The following is a 24,519-nucleotide window of genomic DNA, read 5'->3' on the forward strand; positions in this document are numbered from 1 at the left end:
GTGGTTCCACCTGGGGCGCCACAAAGTGGACCCCCGCGAGCAGTCGACGATCCCCGATCCCCGAAGCGGACAATACTTTCCCTCGACTAAGGTCGGGATGCCCCGAGGGTCGACCGTAGAGAACCAGACTCCCTCGACCTCGGAAAGAAGCCGTGAGGGGTGGAAAGGGTGGTTCCACCCGGGGCGCCACAAAGTGGACCCCCGGGAGCGGTCGACGATCCCCGATCCCCGAAGCGGACAATACTTTCCCTCGACTAAGGTCGGGATGCCCCGAGGGTCGACCGTAGAGAACCAGACTCCCTCGACCTCGGGAAGAAGCCGTGAGGGGTGGAAAGGGTGGTTCCACCCGGGGCGCCACAAAGTGGACCCCCGGGAGCGGTCGACGATCTCCGATCCCCGAAGCGGACAATACTTTCTCTCGACTAAGGTCGGGATGCCCCGAGGGTCGACCGTAGAGAACCAGACTCCCTCGACCTCGGAAAGAAGCCGTGAGGGGTGGAAAGGGTGGTTCCACCCGGGGCGCCACAAAGTGGACCCCCGGGAGCGGTCGACGATCCCCGATCCCCGAAGCGGACAATACTTTCCCTCGACTAAGGTCGGGATGCCCCGAGGGTCGACCGTAGAGAACCAGACTCCCTCAACCTCGGAAAGAAGCCGTAAGGGGTGGAAAGGGTGGTTCCACCCGGGGCGCCACAAAGTGGACCCCCGGGAGCGGTCGACGATCCCCGATCTCCGAAGCGGACAATACTCTTCCTCGACTAAGGTCGGGATGCCCCGAGGGTCGACCGTAGAGAACCAGACTCCCTCGACCTCGGGAAGAAGCCGTGAGGGGTGGAAAGGGTGGTTCCACCCGGGGCGCCACAAAGTGGACCCCCGGGAGCGGTCGACGATCCCCGATCCCCGAAGCGGACAATACTTTTCCTCGACTAAGGTCAGGATGCCCCGAGTGTCGACCGTAGAGAACCAGACTCCCTCGACCTCGGGAAGCGTCGCAGGTCGGTAGAGCGTGCCCAGACCCACCGACCTGACGAACGATCCCTCGACTAAGGTCGGGATGCCCCGAGGGTCGACCGCTGAGTTCCAAACTCCCTCGACCTCGGGACGAAGCCGTGAGGGGTGGAAAGGGTGGTTCCACCCGGGGCGCCACAAAGTGGACCCCCGGGAGCGGTCGACGATCCCCGATCCCCGAAGCAGACAATACTTTCTGAAGCAGAGCTCTGCCATTGAACTAGCGCGCACCCTACTTCGGTAGAGCGCCCACAGGCCCGCCGACCTGACACAAGACTCCTCAACTAAGGTTGGGGCGCCCCGGGGTCCGACCAGAGGGTCTCAAGCTCCCTCGACCTCGAAAAGAACTGTAGATCAATAAAGCCTCCCCAGATCCTCTCAACTTCGGTGGGTGTCGTCGGGTCCGTGAGAAGCCCGAGCCCCCTTACAAGTCAAAATGACTCTGGAGGACGACGAGGAAGGGAAGCAACCTACTCCGCCATGTGAAACACAACTCCAAGAATGCAAGAGGTACATCCAACTCGATGCCCTCCTTGTCAAATTTTATCTACATACCGCTAATCATCTAACGTTGGAGTCCTATCTCGCCCCAAAGTCGGGCTACTCCAATGGGTCGGCTTAAGACCGATCTCCTAACTACATCATGCATGCTCCGTTCGACAAGTCTCGACTCGTCAAGTCTCAACTTGAACAAAGTCTTCGTAAGTTAGGGCCCAACTCGGCCCCCATACACAGACTCCGATGTCTAGCTGAGAAAGTGGTCTCAGCCACGAGCATACCAGCCGAACACAGATACTAAGGCGATCTTCAGAGATTCCAGCCTTATTCACTGAAATCTCGGCAGAGTCCGAGAGCAATAACTATGAAAACCTTCGGCGATAATTCGACTATTAGTCCGCGCTCCCTACAAAGGACCCGGAAGTCAAGTTCGGAAACCCGACTAGACTCCCCCGAATAACGGCACGCTCATTGATGAGTGGGGAATTCCGATTACGGGATCGGGGCGTCGCCTCGTCGAGCCCAAGGACCCTCATCATGAGTCCGCCGCACGAAGCGATCTTGGCGATCCAAGAGACGCCACCCCTGTTACACCCGCTCCGAGAAACGTAAAGACACGAGCTCCACCATAAGTTCGCTGAATAAAGCAATCTCGAAACGCCCAAGGGCGCGGGTCTCGCCATAAACACTCCGAGAAACACGAGGGCGCGGACGAGATTCGCCCCCCAACTTTAATGATAGACTTTACTTCCCACGTCCGAGCCCGCAAGCCGCTCGAACTCGGAAGTCGGGGGGTAGTGTTGGGGGAATAAGATTTTTCCCCCCAAGTGACACAAATGCCCCCAAGAAGCCGCACGATCGCCGACCCTGAACAGCCGAAGTCGGCGTCCGACCTCGGAACGCCCGACCTCAAGACATCCGACCTCGAGACCTCCGACCTAGGAAAATCCTGATGCTCAAGGTCTACCCTTGTCAGCCACCTACTACGGCCGTACTCCTCTGAGGTCCAACTGAGGACCATACCCTGCCACTGCTTCAGCATTTATTGCGCATGGCCGCTGTAACCCTCCGGTTCACTCTACAATTAATGCGGATCTCCGGCTTACTCCACCATTAATGCGGATCTCCGGCTTACTCTACAATTAATGTGGATCTCCGGCTTACTCCACCATTAATGCGCATGGCTCCTGACATCTACGGATCCTCGGCTCTCCACGGCAAGTTAGCCCAGCAGAGTCTGGTCAACCATGATAAGTCTCTGATCTCGGCCATACCTCCGACACCAATGCAATGATTCGCCTGGTAGCGTACTGGTTCGGGTCGTACGACGCCCTCACCGCCGACATCAGTACAATGATTCGCCTGACCGTGCGCCGACCTGAGCCACATGCCGAGCCGTACTATGGCCTCGCTCTGTTACATCACAGGTAAACCGACCCCCACCTATAAAAGGGAGCCTTGGCCTCTCAGGAGGGGGTTGGGAAATTCCGCGCCTTACAAGCACTATTCATTTCCTCCTTACACTATCTGCCCCCTCCCTGACTTGAGCGTCGGAGGGCCGGCGCCGGAAAATCCGGCCACCGGTTTGTCTGCAGGCACCCAGACGGAGGACGCCGCCCGCTGACGGATCGCTGCCCCGCCGTGAGGACCCCCAGCTCCCTCTCTCCGGCCTCCCCAGACGGAGGACGCCGCCCGCCGACCGGTCGCCGCCCCACCGTGGTGACCCGCAGCTCCCTCCTCCTCGACCGAAGATTGCCCCCGGGTCCAATTTCCAGCAACAATTCCTATTATACTTATTGGGGAAAAAATGGATTGCCCCAAAATACGTAGAGATACATCGCTGGCACATGACGACGGGCGCAACGGCGGCAACTCTCGAGGCGCTCGACCTCAAAGGCGCCCGACCTTAGAGCTCATAGTCTTGCGGCCTTGATCTCGGCTAAGCTGAACCCGATCGACCTTAAGTTCGAAAAAGACCCAGTCAAAGGATGAAGCAGACCTCTCCACTCCACCGGAAATCAAGCCCCTCTCCTCCTCATCCGGGATCTAATCCTGCGATCTCCGCCGGAACAACTGTCAACAATTAAATGTGCACGATCTCTACGGACCTCCAGTCTGTCCAAAATCTCTGGCCATCAACGGCAACTCGTTGACTCACTCAATCCCGTCCAGTCATCCACGGCAACTTATTAATTCACACGATCACACCCAATCATGACAATAACCCATTAATTCGCCCAGTCACATCGCAGGTAACCTTGGCACCCCTCCTATAAAAAGGAGAACTTCTTCCTCTCAAGGGGGACTGGAGACTTCTGACTTTGACTTCTACATACAAACTCTCTCTCTTTCTCCACGAAAGTCCCCTCTGACTTAAGCATCGGAGGGTCGACGCCGGAAACTCCGGCCACCGGCTTCTTGCAGGTCCTCCGGAGGACACAGCGCGCCGACGCACTACCTCCCGGAGTTCTTCCTTCTCAGCTAGTGGTCGCCCCCGGGTCCAATTTCCAGCAACAATACTCTTAATAAAAATTAAGTTTTTAATGACTCTTTAATGTTGAAAGATTTTTTTTGGATAAAATAAAAATAAAATAATTTTCGACTTACGAAAATGTAATTTTTTTATATATTTTTATAAAATATAAAAATTATATGTTTATTGGAATACAATTTTTTCTTCTGTTTTCTTTAAAAACTCGAACTAAATAAGAGGTTCTTCTTCTTCTTTGCGAACCAAACGAGCCCTAGCCCTAAGTGTTGTGTCATCCGGGTTAAGGTAGCTTTGCCTCCCCGCGGCTGACTACAGTCACGGGCCCTTGCATCGTGAAGGCCATGATTGGCCTTGATGATGCATCCGCACATGAATACATAGTACATGATCTTGTGCGTCATTCAAGTGGATGTCGACAAACTGTACTAGTCTCGCTCCGTGCTGGCACAGCTTAACTGGGCCATTTTGTCCCCAAGTTAATTATATCCTTTTTCCACCTCAGCGGTACACCAAATCGATTCTTTTTTGCCATGCGATCCAGTAACTTTCTGTCTCTGTTGACTGATTTTATAATAACTGATCCAATAACATTTTAATATTTAACTATTTTTTTAATATGAGATGAAATATTTTTTACTTTTTTTTACTCTTCTTCCCTTCCACGAATAGCAAGTTATTTGTGGAAGACGGTGAGGCCGAGAGGTGCATCCTCGGGCACCACGGCCGCTAGATAGAGTGGGTGCCACTCTTTTCTTTGGTCATACTCTTCGGGTGCTTCCTCCTCCTACTGCTATAGGCATCCGACAAAGTTCGGTGTCGCCGCAATTGCCGGTACGCAACCAAGCTATATTTACTGTTCCCTTCTCGAAGGAATTCGCCGCAAACCCGCACGCCGTCGGCGACCAAAATAAAGAAAAATCGATAGTCCTAAATTAGCTGGAACGCACGATAAACTCTTCATCCAGCTATCCAAACTCTTACAGCAGACAGCCATACCACTTGACCCGGCCACACGGGGGAGAATCATTGCCACGGACACATACATTTTTTGGGTTATATACTACGTTTCATTTACCAATTTGTTCGAAAGCCTGTCTGGTCTTCTAACTCTCACTCTGGACGCCAAAACCGGTCCATCAAGCGTCAGTTTTGACTCGCCATTGCGGATAAGATACAACGAGGCCAGCGGCGGCCAAGCGCCACACGTGACCGAGAGGGTACGATAGCACCAGTTGTACCTCCCTCGTGCCTGCCATCCCGCCCCTTATAAAACGGAGCCACTCGCCTACAAACTCCATCCCACAAGAAAGAGAAGTTCTTGGCAAATTACTAAAAGAATGGCTTGTAGATCTACTCTCTCTTCTTTCCTCACTCTCTTCCTCTTCCTTCTGCTGGCGTCGGCCCCTTACCTTGTCTCCTCCGCCCGCTGCAACAAAGACGACAAGAAGGCCCTGCTCGCCATCAAGGCCGCATTCAATAACGCCTACCATTTCGCCTCCTGGACGAACGACACCGGCTGCTGCGACTGGTACGACGTCGACTGCGACCCCAAGACCGGCCGCGTCACCGGCCTCTCCCTCTTCCAGGACGACTTCCCCGGCACCATCCCCGACGCCGTCGGAGATCTCCCTTATCTCGAGAACCTCGTCTTCCACCATCTCCCCAACCTCGTCGGCTCCATCCCCCCGGCCCTCACCAAGCTTAAAAACCTCAAGTACCTTGACATCAGCTGGACCAACGTCTCCGGCCCCGTTCCCGCCTTCCTCTCCGAGATCACCTCCCTCACTCAACTCGACCTCTCCTTCAACCGGCTCTCCGGCTCCATCCCGGCTTCCCTTGGCGACCTCGCCAATCTATCCTCCATCGACATCAGCCGCAACCACCTCACCGGGCCCCTCCCGCCCGCGCTCTTCCAGAGATCCTCGCAGCAGGGACCATATCTCCGTCTCTCTCACAACAATCTAACCGGTGAGATCCCGCCGGCTTTCGGGAAGCTGGGCTTCGATCAAATAGACTTGTCGCGGAACCAGTTCACCGGTGACGCCTCCGTCCTCTTCGGCCGGTCCAAGCCGGCACAGCAGATCGATTTGTCGAGGAACCAGTTCGCGTTCGATCTGACGAACGTGGAGTTCCCCGAGGGCTTGGACTCGGTGGACTTGAACCATAACAGGATCTACGGGAGCATTCCGAACCAGATAACGAAGTTGGCGAACCTCCAGTTCTTCAACGTGAGTTATAATAGGTTGTGCGGCGAAATCCCCGTTGGAGGAAATATGGGGCGTTTCGACGAGTACTGCTACCTCCACAACAAGTGCCTCTGCGGAACGCCACTCCCACCTTGCAAGTGATGAAGGAAATATGGTCGATGGCATGGACTCCTGGAATATAAGAACGTTTGTTTCCTGTCAGATTATTTGTTGTAGCAGTAATGTTCGTGAATGAATAAGGAAGGTGGAGTTAAATGCCGATTTGACCAAGAAAAAAAAAAAAAAAAAAAAAGGGGAAACTAATGTCCGGTCCATTCTTTGACCGGACTGTAATGTTTAATCCCTGTTGAACATAACTTTAACAACCGGTCCATACCCATTTCCAATGCATAATAAATTTTCATAAAAAGACCATAATGCCCTTCACCTCCTTCATCTTCATTTTCCCTTTTTTTCCCCTGTTTTGAATCCTATTCCTTCCGAGCCATCCCGTAAGGTCCGCGTGTGCCCATTCCGCTTCCGCATCATCGGCTCCGATCTCCACGCTAAGTGTGACTCCCTCTCCGCCGCCGTCTCCGCCGCCGCCTCCCTTGCCCTCGACCTCCACCGGTGCTTCTTCCCCACCGTCGCCGCCCGTGAGAGAATCCGGAGGAGAAAGGATCTCGGCCGCGCTCCACCGGCCACGTCGCCGAGCCACCGCCGGGCTCGGCACTCTTCCGGCGCCGCTAGCCTCGCGGGAGGAGAAGGAGGGAGGAGAATAAAGAAGAAAGAAGAAGAGGCATCGGGAAGAAGAGAAGAAAAAAAGGAAAAAAAATGAAAAAAAAGAAAAGAAAAGAAAAAGAAAGAAAAAAAGAAAAATAAATAAATGTATAAATGTATAAATAAATAAATATATATATATATGAATGAACGAATAAATAAATAAATAAGATAATAAATTAATATATTTTAATAAAATAAAATAAAAAATAAATAAATAACGACCGGCACTTTTCCTGCGTCGCCGGCGTCGCGGGAGGAGAAGAAAGGAGGAAGGAGAAGAAGGAAGAAAGAAGAAGAAGCTTCGGAAAGGAGAGAAGAAAAAAGAAAAGAAAAAAAGAAGAAAAAGGAAAGAAGAAAAAAAGAAATAAATAAATAAATAAATAAATGCATATAAAAATATATCTATGAATGAACGAATAAAGAAATAAATAAATAATTAAGATAATAACTAAATATATTTCAATAAAATAAATAAATAAATAAATAAATAAATAAGGAGGGAGGAGAAGAAGAGAAGAAAAAAGAAAAGAAAAAAAAGAAGAAAAAGGAAAAAAAAGAAAAGAGAAAAGGAAAGAAAAAGGAAGAAAAGAAGAAAAAAGAAAAATAAATAAATAAATGCATAAATAATTATATCTATGAATGAATAAATAAATAAATAAATAAGATAATAACTAAATATATTTCAATGAAATAAAATAAAAATAAATAAATAAGATGGGAGGAGAAGAATAGAAGAAAAAAGAAAAGAAAAAAAAAGAAAGAAAAGGAAAGAAAAAGAAAAAAAAAGAAGGAAAAGGAAAGAAAAAGAAGAGAAGGAAAGAAAAAGAAGAAAAAGAAGAAAAGAAAAGAAAAAGGAAGAAAAAGGAAAATAATCAGTGAGTGACAGTTAGGTTAGTAAGCTTGGTACACATGTAAGTATGACACATATTTAAGTAATCTTAGCACACGGTTAGTCAATATTTGAACACTTAATCTAGTCTAGCACACGGTTAAATCTTTCTTAACTGTGTGCCGAGAAGATTTAACTATGTGTTAGGTTAGATTAAGTATTCAAATATTGATTAACTGTGTGCCAAGCTTACTTAAATGTGTGCCATGGTATATTACCTGTGTGCCAAACTTCTCTGCACACACTTAAATCTTCTCTGCACATAGTTAAGTGTTCTATGCATCACATTTCTTTCATTCTCTTCGTTTTCTTTCCTTTTTCTTCTTCTTTTTTTCTTTTTTTTTCCTTTCTTCTTTTTCTTTCCTTTTTCTTCTTTTTCTTTCCTTTTCTTCCTTTTTCTTTTATCTTCTTCTTTTTCTTTCCTTATTTGCTTTCTCTTTCCTTTTTTTCTTTTTCTTTCCTTTTTTTTCTTCTTTTTCTTTCCCTCTCTTCTTTTTCTTTCCTGCTTCTTTTTCTTTCCTTCTCTGCATACAGTTAAGTATTCTCTGCATCACACAGTTAAATGTGTGCAGAAAAAACTTAATTGTGTACAGAGAACACTTAACTGTGTGCATCATACAGTTAAGTATTTTTTGTATACAATTAAGTCTTCTCTGTACATACTTAAATCTTTTATTCACACAGTTAAGTGTTCTATGCATCACATTTCTTTCATTCTCTTCATTTTCTTTCCTTTTTCTTCTTTTTTTTTTCTTTTCTCTTTTTCTTTCCTTTTTCTTCTTTTTCTTTCCTTTTCTTCCTTTTGTATCTTCTTCCTTTTCTTTCCTTTTTTTCCTTTTCTTTCCTTTTTTTCTTTTTCTTTCCTTTCTTCCTTTTCTTCTTTTTCTTTCCTTATTTGCTTTTTCTTTCCTTTTTTCTTTTTCTTTCCTTTGTTTCTTCTTTTTCTTTCCCTCTCTTTTTTTTCTCTCCTTCTCTGCATCACACAGTTAAATGTGTGCAAAGAAAACTTAATTGTGTACAGAGAATACTTAACTGTGTGCATCATACAGTTAAGTATTTTTTTGTATACAATTAAGTCTTCTCTGCACATACTTAAATCTTTTATGCACACAGTTAAGTGTTCTATGTATCACATTTCTTTCATTCTCTTCATTTTCTTTCCTTTTTCTTCTTCTTTTTTTTCTTTTTTTCTTTTTCTTCTTTTTCTTTCCTTTTTCTTCTTTTTCTTTTCTTTTTCTTCTTTTTCTTTCCTTTTCTTCCTTTTTCTTTTATCTTCTTCCTTTTCTTTCCTTTTTTCCTTTTCTTTCCTTTTTTTCTTTTTCTTTCCTTTTTTTCCTTTTCTTCTTTTTTTTCCTTATTTGTTTTTTCTTTCCTTTTTTTCCTTTTCTTTTCTTTTTTTTCTTCTTTTTCTTTCCCTCTCTTCTTTTTCTCTCCTTCTCTGCATACAGTTAAGTATTCTCTACATCACACAGTTAAATGTGTGCAAAGAAAACTTAATTATGTATAGAGAACACTTAACTGTGTGCATCATACAGTTAAGTATTTTTTGTATACAATTAAGTCTTCTTTGCACATACTTAAATCTTTTATGCATACAGTTAAGTGTTCTATGCATCACATTTCTTTCATTCTCTTCGTTTTCTTTCCTTTTTCTTCTTCTTTTTTTTTTCTTTTTCTTCTTTTTCTTTCCTTTTTCTTCTTTTTCCTTCTTTTTTCTTCTTTTTCTTTCCTTTTTTCCTTTTCTTCTTTTTTTCCTTATTTGTTTTTTCTTTCCTTTTTTCCTTTTCTTTCCTTTTTTCTTTTTCTTTCCTTTTTTTCTTCTTTTTCTTTCCATCTCTTCTTTTTCTCTCCTTCTTTGCATACAGTTAAGTATTTTCTACATCACACAGTTAAATGTGTGCAAAGAAAACTTAATTGTGTACAGAGAACATTTAACTGTGTGCATCATACAGTTAAGTGTTTTTTGTATACAATTAAGTCTTTTCTGCACATACTTTAATCTTTTATGCACACAGTTAAGTATTCTATGCATCACACAGTTAAATTAAGTATTTTCTGTACATAATTAAGTCTTCTCTGCACACACTTAAATCTTCTCTGCACACAGTTAAGTATTCTCTATACATAATTAAGTCTTTTCTGCACATACTTAAATCTTTTCTGCACACAGTTAAATGTTCTATACATCACACAGTTAAGTTGAATATTCTATGCACACAATTAAATATTCTCTGCACATACTTAAATCTTTTCTGCATATAGTTAAGTGTTCTATGCACAGTTAAGTATGTGCAGAGAACACTTAATTGTTTACAAAGAACACTTAATTGTGTGCATCACACAGTTAAGTGTGTGCAGAGAAGACTTAATTGTGTGCATCACACAGTTAAGTGCTCTCTGTACACAATCAAGTCTTATTTGCACACACTTAAATTTTCTTTTTCTTTTATTTTCTTATGTTTTTTTTTCTTTTCTTTTTTCTTTCTTTTTTCTTCTTTTCTTTTTTTTCTTTTCTTTTTTTCTTTTTCTTTCCTTTTCTTCTTTTTTTCTTTTCTTTTTTTTTCTTCTTCTCTTCTTCCTTTCTTCTTCTTTCTTCCGGCGGCGCCGGAAAGGGGTCGAGCCGTGGCGGCCCCCTTTCTCTTTTTTTTCTTTTATTTATTCATTCATTCATTCATTTATTTATATTTATTTATTTATTTATATATTTATTTATTTATTTTTCTTTTTTTTTGTCTTTCCTTTTCTTTTTTTCCTTCTTCTTTCTTCTCTTCTTCCCTCCTTCTTCTTTCTTCTTTTTTCTCCTCCCGCGAGCCGGCGGCGCCGGAAGGGGGCCACGGGAGGGGGCGGGGCCGCCGTCGGCGGCGGCTGGCCAGCGGAGAACACCTCTCCTCCCGCGAGGCTGGCGGCTCCGGAAAGGGGCTGGGCCGCGGCGGACGCGGGAGGAGGGCGGGCCGCGGCCGGTGACGGCCGCAGGAGGGGGCTCGTGAAGGGGCGCGGCCGTGGGAGGGGGCTCGAGAGGGGGCAAGCTTGGGCTGGCGGCGGTCGCGGGAAGGAGCTCAGGTGGGGGTGGAATGTGGGCCATGGCGGCCGCAGAAGGAGGCCGTGGGAGAGGGCTTGACCGTGGCGGCTTTATTTATTTATTTATTATAATTATTTTATTTTATTAGAATATATTATTTATTCATTCATTTATTTTTATTTATTTATTTATTTATTTATTTATTTATTTATTTTTCTTTTCTTTCTTTTTTCTTTCCTTTTCTTTTTTTTTCCTCCTCCTTTTTTCTTCTCTTCTTCCCTTCTTCTTCTTTCTTCTTTTTTCTCCTCCCGCGAGCCGGCGGTGCCGGAAGGGGGCCGAGCCGTGGCGGCCGTTGGAGGGGGCCGCGGGAGGGGGTGGGGCCGCCGTCGGCGGCGGCTAGCCAGCGGAGAACACCTCTCCTCCCGTGAGGCCGGCGGCTCCGGAAAGGGGCTGGGCCGCGGCGGACGCGGGAGGAGGAAGCGGCCGGCGACGGCCGCAGGAGGAGGCTCGTGAAGGGGCGGGGGCATGCCTGGCGGCACGGCCGTGGGAGGGGGCTCGGGAGGGGGCAAGCCGGGGCTGGCGGCGGTCGTGGGAGGGAGCTCAGGTGGGGCGGAACGTGGGAGGGGGCTCGGAAGGGAGCGAAGCCGCGGTAGGGGGCTCGGGAGGGGGCGAGCTAGGGTCGGCGGCGGCCGCGGGAGAGAGCTCGGGCGGGGACAGGCGGGGATGGGTAGTGGTCGCGGCGGCCATGCATTTTTTTTCTTGTTCTTCTCGGAATGTTAGATCAAAAGGGGCAAGGGCATTTTTGGTATTTTTTGAAAAAAAAGAAAGAAGCTAAGGGACCGGGAATTAAAGTTGGTGGAGATACCGGACCAAAGGTTTTAAGACCGGTCAACAGGGATTTTTTGTTATAGCACGGTCTTTTGAAGGGTGGGGAATTAATTACCCAAAAAAAAAATAAGGAAGGTGGTTCGAGAGAATAACTCATGAAGCTGAAATAACTTTTTAAATGATAAGATTTCCGAGGTCTCCTTTTGAATAAAGAATTTAATGATTAAGTTACCATCAAGTGCGATATTGACTACTACGGTGGTTGGTCGCTTTTCGAATCCTGTTTGCCGTGGTATTGGCAATATATAGCACCTTGTTTGGCTTGCGACGAACAAATGGACCTTTGGAGAGAGAGCCACCCGAATGGTAGTGGAGAGAGCACCCGAGTGGTAGTGGAGAGAGCGCGGCTACCGGTGATGGAGGTCTCTCAAACAAGCTATTTGGATAGATCTTTGATAACTCGAGGTATCTGGAGCTCTACTTCTACTCATTAAGCATCCTGTATAGTGTTTTTCATCAGAAAGCCTCCATCATCGAGTTTTCTCAAAGTTAACTTCGATGGTTGCGTCCTGCAGAATGGAGAGAGAGGTGGTGCGGACTTTGTTGTTAGGGGCCCGGACTCCAAAGTGATTGTTGCTAGGAGTTACCAGCTCTTTGACACCTCCATACCAGGGGCGGAGCTAAGAGCAGCCTGGTATGGACTGAGTTTTGTGCGGCGTGCGTTGCAGACCAAAGATATTCTCTTGGAGGGTGATTCGGCGACGGACATTAAATGAATTCTACAGAAATCAGGTGGGGTCGATGATCACCACCCACTGTTGAGAAACATCTGAGCCATGTTGGGTGATGGGATACTTATCCTGGCGAAGCATGTGTTCAAGAAGGCGAATGGAGATGCAAGCTTTCTTTGTCGCCAACCATTCAAGAAACCACCTATGGGTGCAAGAGGCGGACGTACTTAGGTTCTCCGTGATATACTGATTTTTGACTTTTTTGGTTGTATTCGTTATAATACTTCCGTTTCAGCAAAATAAATAAATAAATAAATAATTAGTTTTTAAAAATAATATAATCAGATGTAATATAATTAAAAATAGAAGAAGGCAAAGGGCAGGGAGGATGGGACTAAGGCTGTTGTCTCTCTTTTTTATCTCTTTCAGTTCCAATTAAATAAAGATGAGCAAACAGCACCAACTCCCCGACCAGCTAACACGAGAGTGAAGAAGGAGATCTAACTCTCCCAGAAGCTCACGTGGCCGGGATAGAGCGTCTCAACCAAACCATCGTCTAAAAATAGCATTTGGAATTTTATCCGGGATAATGCGGGTTAAAACTCCTTTTAAACTTATTCCAAACGTGGTTTTAAGTTTCCAGCCCTTGCCTGGGCCCGACTAGTCCTACCCATTGTATCCCATTGTCAGCTTAGAAATAATCAACAAAGAACTCATGATCATTGCAAAATATGAATTCCAACTCCCTCTTTTTCCTGATATATTACACTAAACACCTGAGCTTCTTAAGGGCGTCTCCTGCGGAAAAGGAACCAACAGTACTGGGAGTGCATCTGCATGCATATGTATATGTGGTGCCAATCTGAATCAAGTTAATACATACCTTTGGCTATCTCCTGCATGACGAGCGCATCAGATATTGAAATACGAGCGAACAACCACAACGCATGATAAATTGGCACCACATCATATTGAAAATAGCATGTCGGCAAACAGCAACCTAACAACTGAAAAAGACATGAAATCCAAATGTAACATACGTACAAAATGTGCTTTGTGTTTGGCCATGAAGATATTGTTATGCAAAAACCTTTTTAGGCGTATGTGTGCAGGTCATTCGTGTATAAGACTTGCATATTTGCCTGTGCAACTTAATTATACAATAAAAACAAATATTGCTGTTGTGGTTGAAATTTGGCCTGAGGGTGACCACGCTGGAGGAAGCCAAGAAGATGCCGGTTGGGACGGAGAAAGGGAGCCACCTTCTGCAGTCCGGGATACCCGCACAAAGTCTTGGCCGGAGATTCCGGCGAAGACCCTCCGATGACTAAGTTAGCCGGGCCTTTTGAGAGGTTTCTTAGTGCCTTTGATGGCCTCTTATGGCTTAAGAATGCTTGTAATAGCTTACTGAAGGCCTTTCCCTACCTTCTTTTTATAAGGTGAGGGTCTGGGTCGTTATCTGAAGTCTCGGGCTGAGCTGTGAATAGCTGGCTATTAGTTGAAGGCGTCATGAATCACGGAGATCAATCCGCATGCGGAGGATTCAGGAGATATCTTTCTAGATTTGTTCTGAGGATCCACAGGATCTTCGATGAAGATTCGGAGTATGGCTCTTGGCAGGTCTGGCAGAGTATGTCTCTTGGCAGCAAGCACAGCTGGAGCAGCAAAGCATGGTCCTTGGTTGGCACGTCAAGCAAGCAATGATTCGTAGAAAGAGGCTGGCGAGGCTGGGATGTTCGGCTACATGTGGGGACGTACGTAGGCGCGCGCACAGGTGTAGCTGCGGGCGAGGTCGAGCAAGCTTGGAGGCTGCGGCATATGCTTGGCGAGGTCGGCTCGGCCATCGGTGGGGGCTTAGGTCGGCCTGGCCTCTGGTCGAGGTTGGCTCGGCTTTCGGGGCGTTCAAGGTCGGCCTAGCTCTCAGCGGGACCGATGTCTGGTCTGCTTGGCTCTGAGGTCTGCTCGACAGAAATTGGGTGGTTCCATGCTACAGCAGGACGATCCATTTTGCTTTCCATCAGTTGCTAAAATATATTGCTATCATTGTTAGGCAGTACAAAAAAAAAAAGGCAAAAAAAAAACTAAAGGATCGATATCAGAACTTGCACCATCTTTCCGATATCCGTAGCATGTTTTAGTGGAACAAAACAGAATGACGAAGTCATTAACTAATCATTTGACCGTCAAAGCTTAAGCCTAGGGGGAATGAATAAAAAATATGTATTATGATTAATACTCTCCTTCACATAGGATAATACATGTGGAAACTGCACCTCGTGCAAAATAATAGATGGATTTATAAATAAATAAAAAAAAGGAAATTCGAACTTATGATCTCTAGTAATCTAAGCTATGATATCAATTTAACTGGCCACTTGGTCTCAATAATTTAAGCTACAAATAATGAATCCATAATGTTTATCATTAAACCAAAGAGCAGAAAAAGCTTTCACAAAAATACAACATCAGTCAAGAATTTTCCTTGACTAAGAAATTTAAGTATATGACCACGACTAAAAGTTTACATGAATTTTTGCTCATATATCTCTACAAATTTGATTTATTATTTGTCCATCAATATTCCTATTTGCACATATTTCTCAATTCAACCTATTTTCTAGATAATATTGTCTCTATCATATTCCTGGCTGATGGTATTAGTAAATAACTAGTTGAAGTATAAAATTATTTTATCGTTGTTTTGCATAGAGTGCCCTTGAAAAATTTTAAAACTTTGAGAGAGAGAGAGAGAGAGAGAGAGAGAGTGGTTTGGACATTCCGCACCAGAGTTATTTAAAATCTCTTTTCTTGAATATATATATATATATAAGTTAATTATGTTTTGATCTATTGATAGCAATGCTACCTTATAAATGTCTTAGTCGATATAAAAGAAATTATGCCCTATACCACATGCACCATATGGCATTGTACCGTACCAATTATCTCATCTCGTTTCTTACGCTGAGCTTGTTAATTGGTCTACAAGAACGATATAAGGTGGTTGGCTGCGGTGCATACATGCATGATGTTGAGTATAATTTTTTCCAGTATAATCTAAAGCATGGCTAGTCCTTCTAACTTTTTCCACCCTTCTAAACTAGCGTGGCCTCTTGCAGGTTAAAATATGGAGAGACGTTTTGAGGATAACGATCCAGTCGGGCTCGGCAACCGTGAGTTTCCCGAGATATGGAAAGAAAACACGTTTGCCATTATTGCATGCTGCGTGGTCCTCTAACTAGCTGCGAACCATCATCCAAATCAACCAATCGCCTTCTAGAACTAGAATTCTTGCCATCAAGATACAGTCGGTCAGTCAAACCAATCAAATAACTCAGCCCCCGTCCAACCTCGTGTGCCTACCTAACTGCGTTCCCAGACCGGACCCAACACCATGGTTCACCGCATGGAACATCCTCCTGATTCTATACAATTAAATTGTCAAGCGCAAATCGTACCTCCCTGAGACCCAGTAGCAACCTACCACCAGGTCGACCGCTGCAAAAATTATGCGCGTTCTCCGACTCTATTGCAGGCTCCAGCGCGTATCCATATATGCATGTCGTTTTGGACCGTTCCGTTCGCGTGGCCAACCTTGCACCACCTTTTTTTTTTTTTTTCCCTCAAATGCACTTGCTGCCGCAATCCTTTACCCATCTCCCTTTGGGATAGGATGCGCCCACCGGCACACACCGATTGACCGGACCGCCCATTTTTTTTTTTTCTTTTGCTAAAACAGATGGATCATATCTGATGAGTATGGATGCACCCAATAAAATCAAAAATCAGAATACCTCAAAAAGCTAAGGACAACTCTCCATCACCAACCCACAAGATACTACTGGAGTAACTGGCTACATAAGCAATCGTTCAATCCGCAACCCCATTAGCTTCATGAAATACATGTTTGGCCTGAAAAGCCCCTCCATTTCTCGCCATCGCCGACATCCGCTACCTCTATAACCTCGATCGTACGACCTCCCCAACTTGGTTGGCCCCATTAATTCTCCCTGTCTTATCCAAGCTCAAGAACATCTGCTTCTCCGTGCTCAAAACTAAAACAAAAATAGATTTTTTCGACCATAATCTTCCGATGCTATAAAAAAAATCCATAATTTAGTTGCTACATACTAGCATTGGTATATTACGACGCTTAAAAGCATCAAAACTAAAATAATTACAAATTAAACTAAGATGCGTCGTCGAAAGTCAATATTAAGACGATTTTTATAAGTGTTATCAGAAGCCATTAGATAGAAATGAAGGAGATGAGACAGAGCAGTCTGTATATGTATTGTATAGGTTTGTCCCTCCTTAAGTAAATAACTACATCTATTTAAATATTTTAGATAATTATCATAAATTTTTGTATAATGATTTTCGTGTTTTTAATTTCTGAATTTTCTATTTTAAGATAAAATAGTGTTAAAAAAATAATATAATAGTAGTTTACCAAACAAAAAAAGTAATATAATAGTATGTTGCGTTTATGTAGCATCTTCCGCACGGTTTATTGATTGTTGTTCGACGATTTTTGTTCGGATGTTTCAGTTTGGAATAAGCGGGGTGTATTGGTGAGGGCATAATTGCAGGGATTACTATTAATGCAATGTCAGAACAAAAATCTATTTCCATTCCACTCCACAGCAATCCTCGCTCTCCAAAATTTATGCAAATAGTAAGCAATAAGCAATCAATATGTGTTTATGAAACTTCAAGCTAAAACGCACATATCAATTCATAATCAATTGATTTAATTACCAGTCCTTGCAAGGCAGCAATGTTGTTATGCTGGGCTGGGCCTAGAAGCCTATATCCGAGAAAGATTTGGCCCGGTCTTGAACCTTCATCTTAGACCTCCAACCATAAGCTTTTTCTGTTTTCAGCAATCATATAAATTTTCATCTACCAAGCTAAAGTTTTTACGTGCCTTCCCCACCATTTTTTTTTCTTTCATCATCAACCTAGTCGACACTTTTTTTTCTTGCATATGTGTGCGTGCGGGCTTAGAGAACCAATACGACCATGGTTGTATGGTGATGAGAACAAAGGAGGGAGGATTATTCAAAGAAACAAGAATACAAGAGAGAAGTTGGTGGTACCCATGGAGGTTAGCTTCTAATAGTGATCGAATATATCAACCATTATAGTGCAAATTACTCAAGTTTTCAGCTTTGGTCCCTAGGCCTTTTGCTTGAATTGAAGCATTGACATATATTAGGTGCTTCATATATATCCACTTCTTCAACAAAATAATTAATCTCAATCGGGAGTGCATTGGCATCTTCACGCTTTATATATCTCGTCTTCACCAACATTGGAGATTCGTTTCTTAAAAAAAAAGGGCAAATTATCATAATGCAAATGCAGAATTCTTGGATAGGTGACTGGTTCTACATCTTCTGCTTGGTATCACATTTCCATCACCTATATACTCGCTTAATTATTTTTTTAAATAACACCTAGTTCAACTCTCTTCTCGTTGGAAGATAGAAAACATGAGAATTGCAACAATCGACAAGATAAATTCATTCGATTACATGATAAAAACTTATTCAAATGAGAATCATTTCATTCATGTCTTATTCGATATGCATCATAACTAATAAATTCTTTTCTTTTCTTTTTTTTGCTAAAACGGATATTTTATATAACACGGATATGAATACATCCAGTAGAATCTGCAACCAAAAGGTCCTGGAATGCACCGGGCAAATCATCCTCACCAACCCATAGGATTCCTAACTAATAAATTCTTAAGATCATTTTCATGCCCAAAAAATATTGGAATATGTACTGATTCAATTTTTCAATTACTTTTTCATCCCTTCTTGTTCTAGAATCGCAGTCACAGGATGATATAGGTTCATTGCACGATACCTATAGCCTGTGAATCTCATTCGACATGCATTTGCTCAAGCCTGGTGTGGCCCAAAGAGTAAATCATTTTATTAGTCTGGCCCAGTAAACACATAGCGGACATAATGCATGCAACTAGGCAGGAAAGCAGTGTGGTCCTTAGCTCCTAGTTTGTCCCTTTGGACTCTCCTTCCCTAGCTTCTATAATATATATATCTTTTATTAAACCTTATACAAAATTTTGAAAAAATTGATGAGAGGGCCCATGAAAGTGATATCATCCAGATCCATTTCCATATCCGAATATATCCAAATATGGATAGAAATTTGAGTATCTGCTTAATATCCATATTCATATCCATATCTCTTAAAGAAAAATAGATATGGATGTGAATAGATAACTATTCGATCTGTATCCGAATATCTAATTCTATTTATAATACTATTTAATTTTATATGACACTCATAAACTTCTAAGAAAAATAAATGACTATATTAATATTACTATTAACTTATTTTATCGTCCACTTAGTATTATCTTTGATTATGTGGTCATAAAATTTAATTATTCAATTTATAATCTATTTATATCCATACTTTCCATACTCGATTTGTATTTTAATCCATCTAAAACAAATATAAATATAAATTTTTGCATCTAAGCAATATTCGTATCTATATTTATACCTAGTAGTCATTTAGAAATCCATGGGAGGCTTACAATCCATAGGTTTGCAATCCATGGGAGAAGACCTAGATTTCTTTTGCTTGGTGAGACAGGGAGGCTTGGGTGGCCCAGAGTAGTGAGGCACGGAGGGAACAAAACAACAAGCGCGTTAGTCCAAATCCACGCGGCATGCGTGCATCGTGCCATCTCTCTGCCGCTCGTACCATAGCCATGCTTTCCGCTGGCAAAACAAGGATGCCTTGTAAGCATTTCCTCGATAACCTAAATCACACTTGAGGAGTACCAACCTTCTTAAAGATTGAACCTTACAGCAAGCTCTAAACCTACCACCAACCAGATGCCGCACCTCTTGTTACTCCACGTGGTAGTTTCCGAGAGTAACGCCGATCTCGGCCATGTGAAGTGAGATCCTAGCCACGGTCACAAGTCTGGCATTTGGCGCAATCCAGCCAGCATCAAATACTAAGTGTTAAAAAGAATTGCCAAAAGTTCTGAAAGCAACAAGTAGTTATAAATTATAACGGATATATTAAAAAAGAAAGCAAGACAATATATATAATAGTGAAGAACCAGAAACACCATGAACGTCGAAAGTTAGCATTATTAATTTGTCGTATGCAATTCTTTTGTTGAACCATTCATGAAGAGAGAATGGTTTGCGATTAGTTAAGAAAAGTTGAATAATTTGGTTTTAAATATCAGGAAGTAAGCCTTTTGTCTTTAAATTAATATAATCTTACTTGTGTTGCGTTTGGTTAAACAATAAAAAAATAGAAACAGCAAAAGTTATAACTGCCATAGCTTGTAAGCTATTCTAAAAGAAAAATATGTAAAAATTGAGATGGTAGACCAGCTATAGAATTCCATAATATTGTTTCGATATGGTTGACTGCATAAGATGCCATCCAATCTGTTGATATGTACAAAGGACAAGAATGCAGTCAACAGAAGCTGATTACTCATATTTACGAAAAACGAAAATTCTTCATTGAAGACCAACAGTTACAATAATCTATCTCCATCATGATAAATTTTCGAAGATTATCCTAGCTAGCTGTCCAAGACTATAGATCTGTTGAATATATTAAGGAAGCGTGTGTGCGACCTAAAACATCATCACAAACATATTATACATATAAGATATACAGAATCCACAAGACTTGTGTGACCTAATCGTTGGTTTATTTTCTTTAAGAATTTGGATTTGAGGAGGCATTCAAATCTTAATGTGAACTACAACTCTACAAGCCCAATACTGTGATATACGAACTTAAAATGCAACGGCTCAGATGATCCCGGGAGAATCTTTAACCGCTGGACCTCTGACCTTCCAGTACTCGTGCTAGTCTTTTCGTTTTGTTTTATTTCTACCAGCTCATGCTGGTGAGAGTTCACGCTCCAGGGTTCACTCCTCGAGGTCAAACTACGGTGCAGCCCCGTCGCAGAATCCACTAAAAGTGGATCACCAAACCGAGAGCACTAACTCCACACAATGGACGGCTGAGATTTGATTCACCTAGCGCGGAAGTCACAAAAAATGTATCTGACAATTTTAGGCATTCTGATTCGACGGATGCTATCAATTTCCTATTCTGTTGACGGACCAGATCAACTTTCCTGACTGGAGCGGACCAAACATTTAAAGTTAGATGGGCCGACCCCGGTCAACGGCGCATAGAAATTTCTACGCGGAGCGAAAAAAGAAAACCGGCGATGGGGCTGGAGCGCGGAAGGACACGTTTCCAGGAAGCCCATACAGATATTTTTATGCGGACGGTCGTACTGAATTGGTTCATTGAGCAACCCTGAAAGGGCAATTTCGTCATTGAGAATTTTTTAAATTATCTTAAATGTTCGAAAATACTATTTTTGTTAAGAAAACCGGCTTTAGTTTCCGTAAATCTGCCGCAATATCGGGAATTAGTCCCAAATCCTGGATATAAACCCAAAGTGGCTTTTAGCGGAAAAAGTTTAATAAATTAAAATAACTACAATGACCATTGTACCCTCATGGGGCTGTTCGTTGAACCCCGCCAACAATTTTATCAAGTCTCTTCCACCAATCTGTGGTACACGGAGGAACACGAATTTTGATGTAAAAATCAAGCCATCCATTTTATCTTCATTAATATTTAATATTTAATATTTAATTTAATATTCATCTATTTAGGCTGGCAAACTGCAGAAATATCTCCTCTCCACTGCTCTTTTTTGTTCTCCTTCTTTCGCTTCTTCTGCTTTGTTTGCTCGTGCTCCCATAGCCCATTGGAGGCCAGATGCTGGAGCTTTATTCCCTCGAATCCTTCCGTCTTCATTGAAATCTATACCCCTCTATCCTTCCTCTCTGATCTGGGTTTTGCTTGGTTCATCCAAAGACCAGTCTTTTAGCCATCACATCCCCCTCTTTCTGCAGCCAGAGTTTTCAAAATCTGATTTTTTAAATGTTTTCTAACTCTGTTTTCTCTCAAATCGAGTAGATTTTGAGGAATGGGATATCAGGGACCGCCGAAGAGGAGAGAGTAGTTTCATCTGAGGTCAGTAACAGCATTTGGTTCTCCCACTTACTTTTCCATCCAGGCGTTTCATTTTGTCCTTCTTTTTGGCGTTTATATGATAAAGTTGAATCTTTTTTTCCTGTCTTTGGTTTTTTTTGGGGAGATTTTAAGGGTTCTTCACGCTTTTAGTCATGTTTTTGGTAGAGTTGACGCTGGCTTTTTTTTGTTTGTTTTATCTTTGGAAAAGACTTAAGCATGGGCACTTCCAAAAAGTGATCTTAGCTGGCGTTTTTGTTGCTTATTCCTAATGGGTTTCTTCAATGATTTGATTTTTTTGATCAAAGATGAGGTTTTTGTGTTTCAATGTTTAGTCCTTGGATCTTATCTTTCTTCTCTCTAGTTTAGGATTTATGTTGGCACTGATTTGCTTCCTTTGCTTCGATTAAAAGGAGGGATTTCTATGATCTTTCAAGAGTGATTTTTATGGGTTCTTCAGTTTTGCTCATGGTGATGCTAATGAAGAAGTTAAAAATTTCATTCCTTCTCGGGGTCTCTGTAGTTTCGTGGGTTCAATATTCGAAAAATCCTTATTCTTCAATGACTGTTTCTTCTTTGGGATTATCTACTACCATATAGTATCTTCAGAAAACTTCATATGTTATATTTTTTGAAATGGAAATCTGGATGCTTAATTACAGTCTGTTTTTAGGATTGTCTATAACCTATCAATCTTACATGAACCTTCTTTTTTCTTTCCGAAATCTAATATGTGCCCTAACACAATCTAATAGTATTTGATAATATTGTCATTTTAAATATAACTGTTCTTGTTTGTTATGGGTTTCCTTGTTGCATCTTTTATTAGTTTAGAGATCTTGTTTTAGTTCATGCCTTAATAGTTTACAAGTCCATGAGACTGAATCGACCTTTTGCTCAATTACCTTGTAGATTTGCTGTTGGTTATAAATATTTTGCAGTGTTTAAGTTAATTGATGCTTGGTTTCATTTTAAGTTTGCTTGATTTCATTTTATTTCCATTGCAGCTTCTATGATTGTTTGAGTTTTCTCTATTTGTAAATTTTGGATTAATGGGTAGAGGCAGAGGAAAGGGGAAGAAATTAACTATAGTAACAAGCCACGAGGATCCAGGGAGTGGTGATGAAGAAGTGCTTCCTGCCTATAAGAGGAGGGGGAGGCCACAAAAGCCTTTAAAAGATGACATCGATGAAGAGGAAACTGAGAAGATTGAAGAAGAAGAAGGAGATGATGTGAAACCTTCTGCCTCGACCAAAGATACAAAAGGCACAGCTGTTGAGAATGGGAAGAAGAGGAGGAGGTATTCACAAGTAAAAGAAAACTATGATTCAGTCCTGGAGGAAAACAGTGCTGGGGTGAGATCCAACAATGAGGAGTCGACTAGGCCTAATGGTTTTCGGCCAAATGGAAGCCGGCGAAAGAGCAAGCCTCGACGGGCTGCTGAAGCCGGAGTTGAATTCAAGTGAGATTTGCAACAGTAGGTTTTTGGGTTTTCCATCATCCCATCGCCAGATATATCATGCATCTCAGAGTCCCTAGTGGTTTACCTTTTCTTTTCCATGTTCTTTTCTACTTTGCTTTTTATCTCATTTTGTCCATGAATGAACTGAACTGGGAGGGCAGGGTCTAAATATGCTGTTTTATAATTTTCTTTGGCACCATAAAGCTGATATAAGGTACTTGCTTTAGCTCAAATGCAATTTCTCTGTCCTGCAGAATTATAAGCACAAAGTTTTCTTATCTGTGCCTTGTTTTATTTCTTTTACTGTTACTATTTTGTCTTAGCTACCTGCTTTTTATCCAATGAATTGTAGCAACGTGGTTCATCCAAGAGACTCCTCTCTTCTGCAATAGTTTGCGTACCAGTGTTTTGCGGTTCTCTAATGATATATAGTCTTTTTTTCAGTTTTCTAGATATGATGTTCTCGTGATGCTTATCTTTAATTGCAGCTATTTTGCTTGCTTTATAGTACTTTAGAGATGGCTGCTGCTGTATTCTTCTGGTCCTCTTTGTTGTATCAGTTTTTGCACAATGTGGTAACTTTAAAGAACATTCAAGGGCACTAATGCCCTTCTTACTGAGGTTTTGAGGTGATTCTTTTTCATGCTGTCCATTTGAAAGCAAACCTCAAGATGCCATTTGGAAAATTCTAAAACATCTGTAGCATATATTAATACCCATTGTTTGAATTGTTTAATGATCAAAATGAATTCTTCGTATCCCCACAACTCTTGTACCAAAGGGTATTGTTACCATGTATCATATAGATGTGACTGAGACTGCTTCTTCTGTCGATTAGTATTTTACTCTGTTCCTTGCTGTTTCATTTGGATCTGCCATGCTTGCACCTTGTTTGTCTATGTTGCAAGTCATTGAAATTTTAATGCATGCTAATATTTAGCTTCATTCTGCAATCTTTTCTCTAAGCTTCTCTATGGCTTTTGGTATATTTCTTTTAGTTTTCTTTGGCATTTCTAAGAAGCAAGCGATCACCTATTTGCTTATCTTTCTCTATTTATATCTGGTAAATAAGTTTTATTTATTTTAAGTTAACTAGATCATCATGGAGCCAGAGATATAATGTCATATACCCTACTTCTGTTATATCTAGATTCATGTATGTTAGAACCTAGTCACTACTTTCAGCTGTAGTGGCAATAATGTAAATATTTTAATGTGGGCCTAAACTACAACATGTTGCATATCAATGTATGCCATTTGGACCTCTTTGTAGGTACTAACACATTTATATTTCAAATGTAGGAACCATTGCAAGGATCTCTAGAACAATTACATAGTCTAGAAATGGTTAGTAATAATGTAATACTGCCTTTGGCTGCACTGTGTTAATTATCATCCTTCCCTGTTTGAGAGAAGGCTGGTGTTTTGCAAGATGCCTCACTATGGTGAAAGGAATGCTATTTGTGTTCTCATGCATTGAAATTCATTGTGGTAATCCATAAAGAAATAGCTTGATTTTACTGCTTACTGAATTTATAAGTAGTAG

General features: G+C 42.5%; 2 protein-coding genes across 2 annotated transcripts; both read left to right on the forward strand.

The window, feature by feature from the left end:
• The first annotated feature begins 5,281 nt into the window (after positions 1-5,281).
• On the forward strand, positions 5,282-6,613 carry LOC120107478 (polygalacturonase inhibitor-like). Its single transcript, XM_039120757.1, has one exon. The coding sequence runs from the start codon at positions 5,335-5,337 to the stop codon at positions 6,343-6,345; it is 1,011 nt and encodes a 336-aa protein (XP_038976685.1). The 5' UTR covers positions 5,282-5,334; the 3' UTR covers positions 6,346-6,613.
• Positions 6,614-22,518: 15,905 nt separating this feature from the next.
• On the forward strand, positions 22,519-23,341 carry LOC120107479 (myoneurin-like). The gene has a single exon (XM_039120759.1). The coding sequence runs from the start codon at positions 22,564-22,566 to the stop codon at positions 22,975-22,977; it is 414 nt and encodes a 137-aa protein (XP_038976687.1). The 5' UTR covers positions 22,519-22,563; the 3' UTR covers positions 22,978-23,341.
• Positions 23,342-24,519: the final 1,178 nt, after the last annotated feature.

Source organism: Phoenix dactylifera, unplaced genomic scaffold (assembly GCF_009389715.1).
Source record: "Phoenix dactylifera cultivar Barhee BC4 unplaced genomic scaffold, palm_55x_up_171113_PBpolish2nd_filt_p 000877F, whole genome shotgun sequence".
In the NCBI taxonomy this organism is placed as follows: Eukaryota; Viridiplantae; Streptophyta; class Magnoliopsida; order Arecales; family Arecaceae; genus Phoenix; species Phoenix dactylifera.